The sequence below is a fragment of the Phalacrocorax aristotelis genome, chromosome 1 (genome assembly GCF_949628215.1).
Source record: "Phalacrocorax aristotelis chromosome 1, bGulAri2.1, whole genome shotgun sequence".
Lineage (NCBI taxonomy): Eukaryota > Metazoa > Chordata > Aves > Suliformes > Phalacrocoracidae > Phalacrocorax > Phalacrocorax aristotelis.
The window spans coordinates 120,833,001-120,846,395 of record NC_134276.1 but is presented as its reverse complement, the minus strand read 5'-3'; the positions used below and the strand labels follow the sequence as shown (position 1 = coordinate 120,846,395).

Sequence of the window (13,395 nt, the reverse complement as noted above, 5' to 3'; positions counted from 1 at the left end):
AGCTGTTTATGGGACTTAAGAATGCTCGTGTTCAGTTTAATAAAAGATCTGTCTAGATAGTCTTAAGACCACCTAAATGGTATTTTTAGATGGTCTTAAATTTGTGCTCAGTATTTGGTAGTGTTTTGCTTTCACCTTTAATGTATTAAAAAGAAAAAAGATGAAGCGAGCAATTTGAATGCCAGTCATGCTGTCCACAAAGCACACTTTTATTCTACAGCACATAAATATGTGATCTTTTTAGACCCACCTTGGCAGCATGTGGGGAAAACACTGGGATGAGCTAGCACTATAATCTGCATGCATTGAGATTCCTGTGTCTAACAAACACTGATACTGCTTTTCCTTCCTTTCTTGCGTTAGTGTTGGGCGTTCCCCCCAGCTCCGTGATACTTGTGTCAAACTTCCTACATAAGCTATATTCAAAGCCTACATTTTAGGGGGTTTAGTATCTTTGAAGGCTAGTCAGTCATCCACATCTTCCTTTTTAATAAACATGTGCTAAAAATGCAAGTGGCTATGTTTTATTCATTTGATTGTGGCTCTGAAACTCTAATTCCCAGGTGCAATTAGAACTACATTTCTACCTTAGAGTTTCCTCTTTTTGTAAAGCTGAACCTAACCTACCCGTTTTACTGAAGTGCTCTTTTAAGGGCACAAGTTTCTTTTCCTTATATTGAAACCAGAGATGTCTTCACTACAGAAGAAAACTGTTTTCCTGCTGTTCTGTTTTAGATAAAAGCCTAGGCCAGAATGTTCAGATCAGTTCTCGACTTCCCGTTTTCTCTGCGAGGTTCTCAGCTCCACGCATCAGAACAGTCAGTTACTTGGTATGCAAGAAAGGTACCAAATGTGGCAGTCGGATCAATCAGATGAAAGAAATTTGAGACTTTGTAAGGAGCTCCTTCGCAGAGGTAAATAAAAGGACTTTGGCTTTTGCAGGGTGAGATCCATAATCATTAACTCATTTGGCTTAGAAAAACTGGCTTGGTTTCAGAAAATTCAGTAGGAAAGTAAGATCTTTTACTGTGAATGACATCTTTTACTGTGAATGGAAATTAAATAAATTAAGGGCATATCCAGCAGGAGTGCTGAGAAGCAATAGGTAAAGGCTTTTTCTAGTGAAGATGCCCCAGGTGAAATCTTGTGGATCCAGACACACATTTTGATCTTGACGACTGCTCAGCTTCATCCTCAGTTCTCCGGAGTTTTAAGGATTCTCCAGGACCAAAAGGTGGGGAATGCAATTTGTGTTTCTTTTTATTCACTGAATGAAACCAAGCCATGCGCTCAGCTTGATGGAGTACCTTTGCCTGGATGGCTGTGACATGACATCAGGAATCTGAAACCCCCAGGGAATGCTCCAGGCTTCAGTAGCCAGATGAGTTGCAGAATGGGAAAATCTGGGGGCAGGAAAAACATCCTCAGCATTTGACAGGAAAAAGAAGGAGCAGTGCTGTGAGTGGATGCTCAGCCAGCAAGGGGGAGGGAGTTTGAGAAAGAGGCTTTGCTTTCCTCTTAATGCACAAGCCTCTCTGTGCTGGGACAAGAGAGTGAGCAAGAGTGCAGTAAACAGCTGCCTGCCCCACCCTTTCGATCCGGAGGGGAGAGAGGTGCTCTCTGCGGAAGAAGGAGGCACACAAGCATGGAGTCAGAACACGAGAAGTGAGAGGAGGTAGGATGGAGGATACTGGGGCAGTGGGGGGAGGAATCAGACCCTGACTGCTGTAAGTTGTAATGAGTGACTCTAGCACAGGAGAGTTCATGTGGAAAGCTACTGCAGACCAGATCTCAACTCACAGAATGATTTGCTTCATAAAAGTATGCCCTGTAGAGCACAGGTTGAAATTGAAGGCCACCTTCCTCTTCTCTTCAGAGTCATCCTTTTGTTTTTTTACATGGAAGTGGCTTCTCATGTTTAGGTTGGAATGTATGTGAATAGACATAAATGGATCTTTAGCACTAAATATGTTTTTTTAATGCTACATAACAGCTAGAGAGAGGACAATTCACTGCGCAAAGGTCAGTATCATTAATTGCTTTACTGACTGTACAGGGAGACTAAAACTGGAAGTGTTGATGGATATTATAGGTTCCTTTCACAGCCTAACCGATCCATGAGCTATGTGATACTTTACTCTGCTTATGCAGTTCAGAACCACATCTGTTTGGATAACAGGAATAGTATTTTATTGTTTCAGCTGACAGAAGCAGGGAAAGCAATTTGGTCCCTTTCAAAATTGCCTCAGCAAATGACAACATTGCTGAAGGTTTAGTCACCTGCTTGTGCTTGTCAAGGGCTGGTACAGTAAGGCAGGCAAACTGGAAAACCTAGTATTGCACAGCTGAGGGCTGTAGTTTTGGCGACTAGGCAAATCGATACTTCCCCCACCTCCCGTTTCTCTTGTCGCTAGTGCAGGCGACATTATTTGTCCTTTCAAGGAATTCCCCTTATTTATCAGTGTTCTGAGATCACTCCTGTGAAAACTATTCCAGCTCTCACTGTTACCGTCTCCAGCCTCAACCAGAACTGCTACTGACCATAACTGCTGCTGAAACCAGAAGGAAATGAGTTGCCTCCGTGCTTGCTTCAGAGATAGAAGTCCTCGTGCAGAGACAGAAGCTATGAAAAAGCAAAGCTCTGGTCAGGAGCATGAGATTATTGAATTACAAGAAAGTAATGTGGAGGAAAGTGAGGTTGACTGTGACAAGCCTCTAAATACGGAAACAAGAAAGGTAGGATTTTCACTTGCTCTTTTGATGCTTACTGTTGGGGAAAATACCACACAGAGAAATGACACTTTGCATGAACATCTTGTAAGGGTGGTTTAGTTTGTCATTTCAGGGAGAAGGAAAGGTTATTCACTTGAAAGTAGAGGCTAAAAACCTGTTAAACATATTTCTTTTCTTCTTCTTCTCAGAGAAATATTCTAATATTGAGTAGGATTCTAAGCTTTTTTTTTTTCTTCCTTGGTGCTTGGCTGTTTGTGAACCTAGGAAATGAAATTGTAATTAGTACTCTGAGTTTTGCTTTCTTTTTTCATGTGCTGTCAGTGGAATTGGACTCAAAACCAGAAAGGAGGGAAGCTGAAACCCATATTAAAAACAGGCTTTCTTTCAGAACAAATTAATCAGAAAACACCATTGCCAAAACAAGAAAGGGCTGTCCTGCAACAGACCATGCTGGATCCTCTCTTTTTATCTCTGAGTAATTTGCAGTTGCTAACAATTATGAATTCGTATGAACAGAGTGTCCCAAAGCCTCAGTTAAGACCAGAATGTGAGTCCTGAGGGAGGTAGCTCCCAGCATTTAGCTTAAAGCTATGGAACAGACTAATACTGGCAGAGGAGTAATATTTACTCACAGGTGACCTTTGTACAATGTTTTTCATTACTTACTCAAGAGCAGAGGGAATATCTGTGGCAGCGTTTAAAAGTTTCCTACTTTTCTGTAGGGAGGGCTGAGCCCTCCCGAGAGCTCTCCTGTATTAGTCATGCCTCCCCTCCTTTCCTGCTCCTGGCTGAGCAACAGCAACTGCCCCACTGATCATCCCCGTGGGCTGCTTCATTCCACCGGCTAGGCAAAACCACCATTTACTCTACTATACTGGGGGGCAGTTACTTCTCCTCCGCTCTGGTAAGCTGAAACAGCTTGCTGTAGGGCCAGACAAATTCTAGGGAGGTGCAAAGAGGAACAGGAGAGAGGGTGGAGGAGAGGCAAGTGTGAGCTTAGATCCGCTTGGCTAGCTTGAGAAACTTTACCCTGAGGTTTCTGTTTAGCCTTCCCCTTCCCAGAACTGAATTTTCATTTGGGCTGCTGATTCTGGCAGTTGGCTTCCTATCCTATAGCGACTGCTGGAAAATTACCATGCTCTGCCTCCTGCTCAGGTGGCAGATTAATCAGAACTGCCCTGCCCACCAGGGAGAGATTTTCCCTGCTGCTGCTCCCTCCCAGCAGTCTTGCGATGGATATGGACAATGTCCAGAGGGTGTTGGCCCAGCTGGTAAGGGATAGTCGGGGAGCCGAACGTTTGCTTGAGATCAAGCCAGTTTGCTGTGCATTATTAAGATTTACACTTCTGTAATGCCCAAAATATGTGGCTCAATCGAAACCTGGGCTTGATAACTGTCTGTCTCAACTGACATTACTATGTCTGATTTCATAGTTGTACTCTAGGCAGTAGTCCCTGGGATTTTTTTTCTTTTTTCAGATACAAAATAATATGCTAACATCAAGTATTAAATTGAAGCTTCTTTTTTCTAATACATTTTAAAAATAAAATTTAAAAATGTATGTAAATATTATTACAACTTATTCACTTAAAGCATGCTTTAAGTGAAACCATATTCAGACTTTGTCCTCCACTCTCCACCAAAGCAAATTTCTGTGTGCTGCAGGGGTGTCTGCAAAGAGCACTTTCCCTTTCTCTGCCCCTCTCCTGGAGAAATGACTCTTGTAAGATCTTTCAGTGGGTGTGTTTTCTCCCCGTGTTCATCTGCCACGCCCAAAGAAGATTTAAGCCAGCTGGTGGACGTCAGTTAAATTCAGTGAAAGGCTTTCTATTATGTTGGGTTCTTAGAAAGTTCAAAAAGTAAAGGAAGGTAATGTGGGTTAGCGCCTCCAGCCAGCAACTAGTTCCTGCCAACCTGCATGTGTGTGGCCCAGACAACCCACAGCATGTGCCTTTCCTTACCTGGTACTGAAGTCAAAAAGGACATGGAGTTTACAGCTGGGTTTACGGTGGATGGGGAGGGGGAGGCGGAGGAGGAGGAGGAATTAAAGAGGCAGCACAGTCTACTTTCTTCTCCATTCATGCCCTTCCTTCAGTCTTCTGGCTATGGAAGAAAACAGTTGGAGGTTTTTCATTTGTTTTGTTACATCACTTAAGTCTTTATTTTTTAAATATTAGTGCTGCTGGGGTAACTTATAAAACGCTAAGTTCTGTCATGGTCTTAAATCTTATTACAAAATAAATGAAAGGCAGGTATTGTCCTTTCTCTCCTTTCTCTCCTATATGAATGGGCACACATGCACAATTTCTTTGAAGAGAGTTTCCTTGTGATCTCCTAGAACAGGTGAGATTTGTAATAAACTTTTTGTTAACTGTACTAAATAGTCTTCACGTTTCCAATCTTCTGAAGAAAAAGGGAGTAAATTGTAGAAGTCTCAATTATTTTACAGTGTTCGCTAATGCAATAGAATCTAACGAATAGCAGTCCACTTGCTTTGGGTGCTGGCATCCAGGAGCCATGCAGACTGATATCATCAATGTAGCAGAGGTGAATGATTTGGGAAATTCCTCCAAATTATTTAGTTGGGAGAGATGGCAAACATTAAAAGGACAGCTTGTGGAACATGTGAATCAGATCTATGTAATTTAAAAAAAATCGGTGGCGATGAAAGCACATTTGTAGCACTTTAGCTTTATGGGCACTTCAGGAATTGGAAATTCAGCACAAAAGGGGGATGATATGTCTCTTTCAAGTAATATCCTGCCTGTGAACATCCTTCGCCTTCTGAAGGTCTACGTTCCCACCTGCAGCAGTACTTGAGGTTGGGAACCCCTGGTGTAGGGCATTGCTTACCAATGAGACACTTCCATTTATGTGGGGTTTTTGTTTCGAAGTGTTGCAGTAGAGAATTGCTTAAATATTTTTTCCTGCCTTATTTCATTAATCAACACGCCCCTTCCTTTTGTAACTAGGAGAGTGATCACTGGAAATCATGTGGGAATGTAGTCTTCTGGAAGTGTAAACTATGGATGGTTATAACTACAATTTTTCTAGTATTCTTCCTGGTCATTCTCATCAGCCTAATTCTTTATTCTAGTAAGTATCTCACTCTTGTTTCATCCTCTAATAGATTGTGCAATATGTACAATCTAACATAATACAAATTGAACACAACAATCCTTTAAACTCCTGTAAACTGCTGAAGGGACTGGCATGCTGACTGCAGAGGGTGGTGTGCTGAGTAGTAGATGTGAACACTTTTATTTTTGCAGGTAGCAAGCAACTTGTATCCTGATCAGATGGCAATTCCAGTTTGTAGCTCAGTGAGAAAATGTTACAAGAACAGAGTTGGGGATGAGGATGGAAGGGTGATGCTTGTAACATTGCAGTGAGTGCAATGGATCACTTATGTCCCCTTGTGTTGTGTCAGTGCCTGTCAGGCTCCCAAAGCAGCTGACTTTCACCAGTGGGGGTGGGTGACTGACCTCCATGTGCTGTCACTTTTCTTCAGGTGACTTGCACTTTCTTTCTGTCATTCCCAGTCAGTCATTACCTAGGGAATTTGTGAGGAAGCCACCCTGGAGAAAGCTGAGGGGTTTTTTCCATACTTCTACTAACTGGATCTTCTTTCTCCCCTTTCCACCTCCTTTTGAATATTAGATGTTTACACAGATGAGGATGACTATTGGGATCCTGACGCACTGCGAAATAGTGGAAATTGTCGCAATTTCTCAGGAACATTGGAGTTAATGTGTGGCCTCCCACACCTTTTCTCTGAAGAGATTACTAAAAGGGTACGTGTTGATTTGGTTCTTGGCAAAGCTGATTCTGCTTGTCACAAAAATTCTGTGTTTTCCTTTTTAGGAAGTTTCTGTTTCTCTGGGTAGAAACTCAGTCATTTGCAAGTCCACAAAAAATTCTGAGTTGTACTTTCTCTAGTATACTTTAATAGTATAATTTTAAGCCCTGATCTAGAAAAAAGAATTGTCTGCTTTTAAGCACACGAGCAGCCTATATTGATTTAAAAAAAAAAAAAAGCACCTGATTTTTTGTTCCCCCAAATTTGAGTAATGGTTGGGATATAGTCTTCACCTTTTTCATGGAATCATTGAATAATTTAGGCTAGGCAAGGCCTGTGAAGGTCATCTAAACCCAGTGATAGCTAAAAACCCTGTGTGTTGCATTCTTCTGGACATACAAGATGACAGCCTGGGTTTATAGCTGCCATTTCCATTGAGCCATCTGATTTAGACCTACTGTGGAAAGGGAGTCTCAGTAGAGAGACCCTTCCCTTTACCAAGCAGGAGTAGAAGGGCTTTTTGTTACTAAGAAAAACCCAAGCCAAACAACATAAATTGCACATGGCAACATGAGCACATACTCAATGCCTCCATAGTGTTAAGGTAATATAGTAATCACTCCAACACACAGATTAACTTGTCTGTGAAGCTTACAGGGATTGTGTACATTTTCCAGGGCAGATACTTGCGATATTTGACTGTCATCACCTGTATTTATGCCCCTTAAAACACCCATAAGAGTGATTCAACATATTTTCTTTTATGGGGAAAAAAGAGAGTGAATAGAAGAAATACTTTTTCTTTTTTTCTCCTTTTTCTCTCCAAGTTAACAGATGTCTACAGTTCATCTCCAGCTCTAGGACGCTACTTTAGGTCAGCTCAGGTGGTTTATTTCAGGTAAGCAGTTTCTATCACTAAAATCTGCAAATTCCAGGCTTTTGAAGAGACATACATGTGCCTAAATAAATATGCAGCCCATTTAAATCTATGAAAAATAGGTTGTCTGGGGGAAAGTTACATGTATAGGTAGTGAAAACTACTCAAAGAATCCTCTGGTGTAAATGGCAAGTGCTTCTAATACTGTATAATGACAGTAATGTTTTGTTGCTGTTAAGTATCACCTCTGTTGTCTTTGTTTTTAAGTGCAGCCCTTAATAAACATATTCCAGGATATTTAAAATTAGCTGCTGGAACCATTTGAGATTGACATGGCTTAAATAGCCTTAAATAAATAAAACAGGGTCTATGGGGAGGGGAGAACTGCTTTGTTCCCAAAAGAGCTGAATGCAACAGGGACGTACAAGTCTTGAGAGCCAAAAGAGTAATATTGTATTGCTGGTTTGTTTGGACCACTTTTCCCCCTCACTTTATTTTGGACAACAGGAGCAAATTTCAAAGCAGCAGCATGTTGGAGAGACTGGTGGAACAGGAGCAGGTGGCAGAGTGGAAGCTAGGCTAGCCTGGATGGGAGACACACATAAAGAAGCTCAGCCACCACAGGTGGAGTCAGAGGAGGGAAGGGGAAAAACATCCAGGCCTGCCTTGCAGAGGCAACAGAAAGCTTCAAGCTGGAACAGAGAGTGGATATTACTCTTGGCAGAAACTGGCACTGGAGGAAGGCAAAGGAGTTTACTGTGTTTGAGACTGTAAAGTTTTCACCTATGGAGATACTACAGATTTACAACAGGAAGGAGGCTGAGCAGCAGGGGGAAAAGTGGGACTGAAAAGATCAGCTGTAGCATGGTCCTGCCATGGAGAGATAGCAGAGAGGCAAGAGAAGGCGGTCAGAGAACTTCCCCAAGGACTTCTGAAAAAGTACTGTTGCAAAAGGGATTAGAAAGACAGGAGAAAATAAAGGGAAATAGATTTGCAAAGTCCCAAGTCCCTTGAGAGAACAAGGACAGAGGAAGAACCCCCTTGGTCTATGGCAAGGGGCAGTCCTGAGGACACTTTGGGGAATGTGCTCCCCTGCACTGCCAGCCTTGGGCATCCTGGCTCTGTTCAGTGAGTGAGCTGTAGCTCCTTAACCTTACAGGTTAAAATTGTGATTTAGACCATCAGGTACAAAGCTGTAGTTCTGCATACGTATTGACTAGCTGATTGATATCTCTCTCTGTGCCTCTCCCTGCCTCTTAGTGTGTGTGTGTGTCTCTCTCTGTCTGTGTCTCCTTTTCTTTTCCTCCATCCAACTACTTTTTTGGTATTTTAAATTCTGTGAGTACAAAATGTAACTGTCAAATTGTAGTCAGTGTATTTGGTAGACCGCAAACACTGAAATCTCCAGAGGTGGACCTCAGTTTGGTGTTTTGCGTAATCCACTCCAGAGCTGAGTTAGGAGCACAGCTGGGTGGCCCCAGGTACTGCTATCAGGAGAGCAAAGCTCTCTGCAGGTTCTCAGCTAACCTATGCATGAGATATCTCAGCACCTCTTATCGTTATGTACTTGTGAAGCACAAGTCCTGAAAACTTCACCCCATTAGGACACATGTCCCGTTGCCATTTGTGCATTTGAAAGCACGTCTCAGGTTGGCTTCAGGCATGTGCCCAGTTTCTCTTAATGTCAAGAGCTGCTCTGAGAAGGCAGGGGGAAGAGGAAACTGGAATCTTTGATGGCAGTTTTCTTTTATGATGCTTTTCTTTAGAACAAGTTTAAAAAATTCCATGCCAACACTGATACAAAAAGTCAGTCTACTCAAAAAACAAAAGGTCCAGTGGGGACTTGAAGGCATTCATACCTGACTTTGTTTTTCAGTAATGAAAGCTCCACTGTATTTTATCAGCTAGAGTTTTCTGTACCACCATCAACAGAGGGCTTTATGGAAAACACAATGAACCCAGATTTTATAAGGAACGTTTTACGTCAAAATATTTATGATGAAGATGATACTTCTAATCCTGGGACATCTGAATGCAACAGGTTAAAGCTTGACCCAAATTCTCTCACATTAACATGTAAGTATTTTACATTACAGAGACTGTTTCTTTACAAAGAGAAGAAGTATTTTCTTGAAAGGAGGGAAATTTTTATGGAAAGATGTTGAGATTTGTTAGTAAACATATTTTGCACAACAGTATTTAAAAAAAAGTAAAATATACCATTTTCAAGAAAGTCTTGCTATACTTGGCTTATAACATAGGATTCTCTGTTTGGTCCTCTGATGAGAAAGGGAGTAGTGATGAGACTGGTTAACTACAGACTCCAACCAAACTTCTCAGATCTCATCTTACATTTTAGGTGTACAAAGAAAGTCTCCTCATGTGTGTGTGTACCATAATGGGGAGACAAATATTTTAAAATGTTTCTCCTTATTGTATATTCATCTTTGAATGTCTATAAAACAAATTTTAATCCAAGTAAAACAGGATAAGTGATTTTTTTTCACAATCAGGGATGAAAAAAGCCTCCTGATTTTTGTCTTTTCAGAGTTTTTTGGCAAAATTTATTATTCACAGAGGTACCTTTTAAAGGAACCAATTGTTCATCCTTCCAGTTTTTCTAGGTAACGATTCCAGTGACTCCCAGTAAGTAGGTAGTGATTCCAATGCATTTAGATTTGTCTTGATTGAAATGTCAGTATAAAAGTCCTATGAGCTTTGCAGCTTTACTGAAAACAATGCATGGAGCTGCTTCCCCTCATCCCCAACTTACTGAGCCACACCTACATACTTTCAGAATAATCCTAGGCTAACACATCACCGTATAGTGTACCTAAGTGAGATGTGTGATTAACTCAAACTGATTTTTCTTGGTACTTTTATCAAGGGGCAAGAGAGCAACAAGCCATGAGTTCCAATTCCCAGTATCATTTTGTCCTTATACATTGACAGGTTTAATAGAAAATGCAATGAAAAAGAGAGAGGAAAGAATGTGCTGAAATATCTAACTAGGGTTTCATTTTAATTTTAATAATGTACTGTTTTAACTTTCAGAGAAATGATGGAAAGACTCATCTTCCTCACCACCTAGAAGAGATGGGCTTCTCCCACCTATTAGTAATCCCAGGGTAGGGAGCTATTCATTAAGTAGAAACACTTCCAAAGACGTCCTGTAAATATTGTCCATGATGCATTATTGTAACTGGAAAATGTGGTATATTTATAACAGTGTTGTACTCCTAAAACACCGCTACCTCCTTCTTTATGTTGTCCTGATGTCTCAATAACCCATTTCACTCCCGTGAAAATCACATCTTGTCTGATGCATGCTCTGCTGACTTTGAAACTTCTGCTTTTCCTTGCCTAACGATCCAATCTGGATTCCCTGCACAAGCTTTGAAAGCAGTCTTGCACATGGCTCCTTTCTTCTTCTTTTGGTTTATCCAAAATTATCTGCACAACTACATCCTTAACGCTCACTTCCACCCATGCTCATGTCAGTTACCTTTTCTCCCTGTTAACCTTACATGCCATGTTTCCCGTTGCTCTTTCCTCATAAAACAGCCTGAAAACTTAAATACCTTCTCTATTTTCTTTAATTACGTGCAAGACCTTCGCACTAGTTTAAGCGAGCTTCAACTCTCATCATTCCCTTGTTCACCCTACAGTCTTCCTGGGTAGGGTGGTATCTGCTTTATTTTTTTCTTCTGTAATGTGAAATAGAAATGAAGAAAGAAACATCAGGAAGAAACGTGTCTTGTTCAGTAACACATCTGAATGCCACAGGAATCTTTCAAGGGTCAAATTAGATGTGTGCTTTAATAACTAGCTGCTGGTATTAATGAATAGACATCTACTTGACCCACATTTGTAAATTCAAGAAGAAACTAGTCTATACCCTTAATTATAGTCCCTGTCCCAGCGGTGGGTGGGGATAAAAATGAGCAGATGAAAGATATTTGCCTTAATAAGGCAGCAAATAGTTCTTCTTGTTGACAGGAGATCAGATGAGATGGACCAATGCCAAGAGGAAGGTACTGAAACAGACCATATAGGCCAGCGTGTCATGACAGTTACAGCCAGTAAGTGGCTATAACATGAAAATTGAAAATTAAGCATTAACTTTATGCGGAACGGAATGGATTCACTACCATGTTAGTGAGGTATAGCTTCCTGTCATTTGTTTATAGCCAGTATAAATGTTAGTACTGTTGGACAGACAAATTTATTTTAAGAAAGCTTTTATATTGTGCAAAATTTATTATGGGAAATTGTGTTTCTCTTTTTCTAATATTACTGGTTTATTTAAGGAGTAATCTGACAATTTTACTGTGCATTAAATTATTTATTTTTACTCTTAAAGTGATTGTTTTCATTCTGCAGCAGCACCAGTCATTCAGCTGTTTGAGTTGCAAAGGAACCATCAGAATTCTAAATGTCAAGACCTGTACAAAGTGTCTGTCTGACAGAGCTGTACACCCACACCTCTCTCTGTTGTTGTTTGAGTTTTAACTGGGCTTGGCTAACAGCCTCGACCAAATTAGTAGTCCACATGGGTCTCATATTTGTGGCTAATTCTGACCCCATATTGATTTGTAAGATGTAGCGTTGGCTGTGAGAACCATAAGTTCTCTTGATGCCATGTTCTACGCAGCATACAACTAGAAGACATATTCCTTCTGATTCTTACATTGGGGAAGGATAAAATTCATGGTTTGTATGGTTTGTGCCAAAAGCAGCAGGCTATGAAAATACTAGAAGCAAAGAAATAATTTGCCTTTCAGATGCTGCTTGATCTTATTTACTAAGAAAACTGAACCTGCCCTTAAACACTTCTTTATCTTGATTCTGTTTCTAAGAACCAAAAAATAATACCATGATTATGGTTCTTTATGGTGATACCCCTATCCGCATTAAGAACCAACAGAAAAAAGGAGCCAAGCATTCTTTTATTTCTTTTTTCCAGCCATCCTCCTCAGCCCCAGTACCTTTATACCAGCAATTCACAGGGAAGAAGGAGGTGGAGTTCTAGCAAGGTGTTGTGATATTCAGCAGAAAGTGTCCGACTTTACAGCCTACCTCCAGTCAAGCTTTGAACCCTCGTTGAAGGAAATGTCAAAAAATGACAAAAAGTGGGTTCTGGTTTTATATCTTTGAGGTAAATTGATCATGTAAAAGAAAATAACTAAGTAAATTATCACCTCATGCATTAGGGACAGAGCATTGTGGAAACAAATTATTTCATCAAGTTTGTTTTTTTGTGTGAACGCCTAAGGTTCGTTTCAGTAGATGGAATGTGGGTAATACTCCAACGACTGAGGCAACTGAGACACTGATAAAAAGGATGAGATAGTTCTGGTAATTCAGCTTGTGGAGTGTACAACCAGCCCATTAAAATCCCATGGCAGGCAGTCATCTGTGTAGCCACAGCAGCCAGTACGAATTTTGGGCAGATTCGGCTGCCTGTCACTGCAGCGGTACCTGCAGAGTGCTGCCTGCACCGGGCTGGCAGTGTGTCTGTCCACTGTTGCATGCAACCATTCACCCATGGGGCTGCCCCCAGCACCGAAACTGCAGGTGGGCATCACAAAGGCATACACTGTAAAGCCAGGGCTGCAGCCAGCAGTCGCATACAAAGGAAGATTTAAAACCAGGAAAGCTGTTCAATATTTTCTTCCAAATTGTTTTATTACAAAAATGGAGGGAGAAAAAAACATGCTTAAGCAAGAACACAGGCACATAATCACTTTACAAGCTCTGGTGAACTGTTGAATAACTGGTTTCAGTGCATGAGCACTTAGGTGTGGTGCTTACACTGCATCCCTGCTTGCAGAGGGGCAGTGGGCTATGGGGAGGTTAGGTTCTGGCACGGCAGAGACACAAACCTGAGACTCGAGCTGGAACCATTGTGTCATGGAGGCAACACCTGGGAATCTTCTACTGAGAGGTGTGCAGTTACTGCCTGTTTCATAGTCTTCTAAGTGGC

General features: G+C 41.2%; 1 protein-coding gene across 6 annotated transcripts; it reads left to right on the top strand.

Moving 5' to 3' along the window:
- Nucleotides 1–1,533: 1,533 nt before the first annotated feature.
- C1H3orf52 (chromosome 1 C3orf52 homolog) lies at nt 1,534–12,632 on the top strand. 6 transcript variants are annotated; one of them, XR_012662331.1, is made up of 8 exons: nt 1,534–1,675; nt 2,497–2,736; nt 5,706–5,829; nt 6,394–6,527; nt 7,360–7,430; nt 9,286–9,485; nt 10,464–10,537; nt 12,376–12,628. XR_012662331.1 is itself a non-coding variant. In XM_075103718.1 (7 exons), coding segments are annotated over exons 2-7 (699 nt in total). In that variant the 5' UTR covers nt 1,534–1,675; nt 2,497–2,568; the 3' UTR covers nt 10,466–11,771. The 6 variants fall into 6 exon arrangements, 2 of the variants coding, with proteins under 2 accessions (XP_074959819.1, XP_074959809.1); XR_012662330.1 differs by lacking the exon at nt 12,376–12,628 and adding an exon at nt 11,409–11,771; XR_012662327.1 differs by lacking the exon at nt 12,376–12,628 and adding an exon at nt 11,409–11,771 and having other exon boundaries at nt 1,535–1,675; nt 2,519–2,736.
- The last annotated feature ends 763 nt before the right edge of the window (nt 12,633–13,395 follow it).

Coding starts and splice junctions, on each gene's coding strand:
- C1H3orf52 (XM_075103718.1), top strand. CDS start 2,569: ATGAGTTGCCTCCGTGCTTGCTTCAGAGATAGAAGTCCTCGTGCAGAG. Junction 2,737..5,705: donor TAAATACGGAAACAAGAAAG/GTAGGATTTTCA, acceptor TTTTGTAACTAG/GAGAGTGATCACTGGAAATC. Junction 5,830..6,393: donor CAGCCTAATTCTTTATTCTA/GTAAGTATCTCA, acceptor TTTGAATATTAG/ATGTTTACACAGATGAGGAT.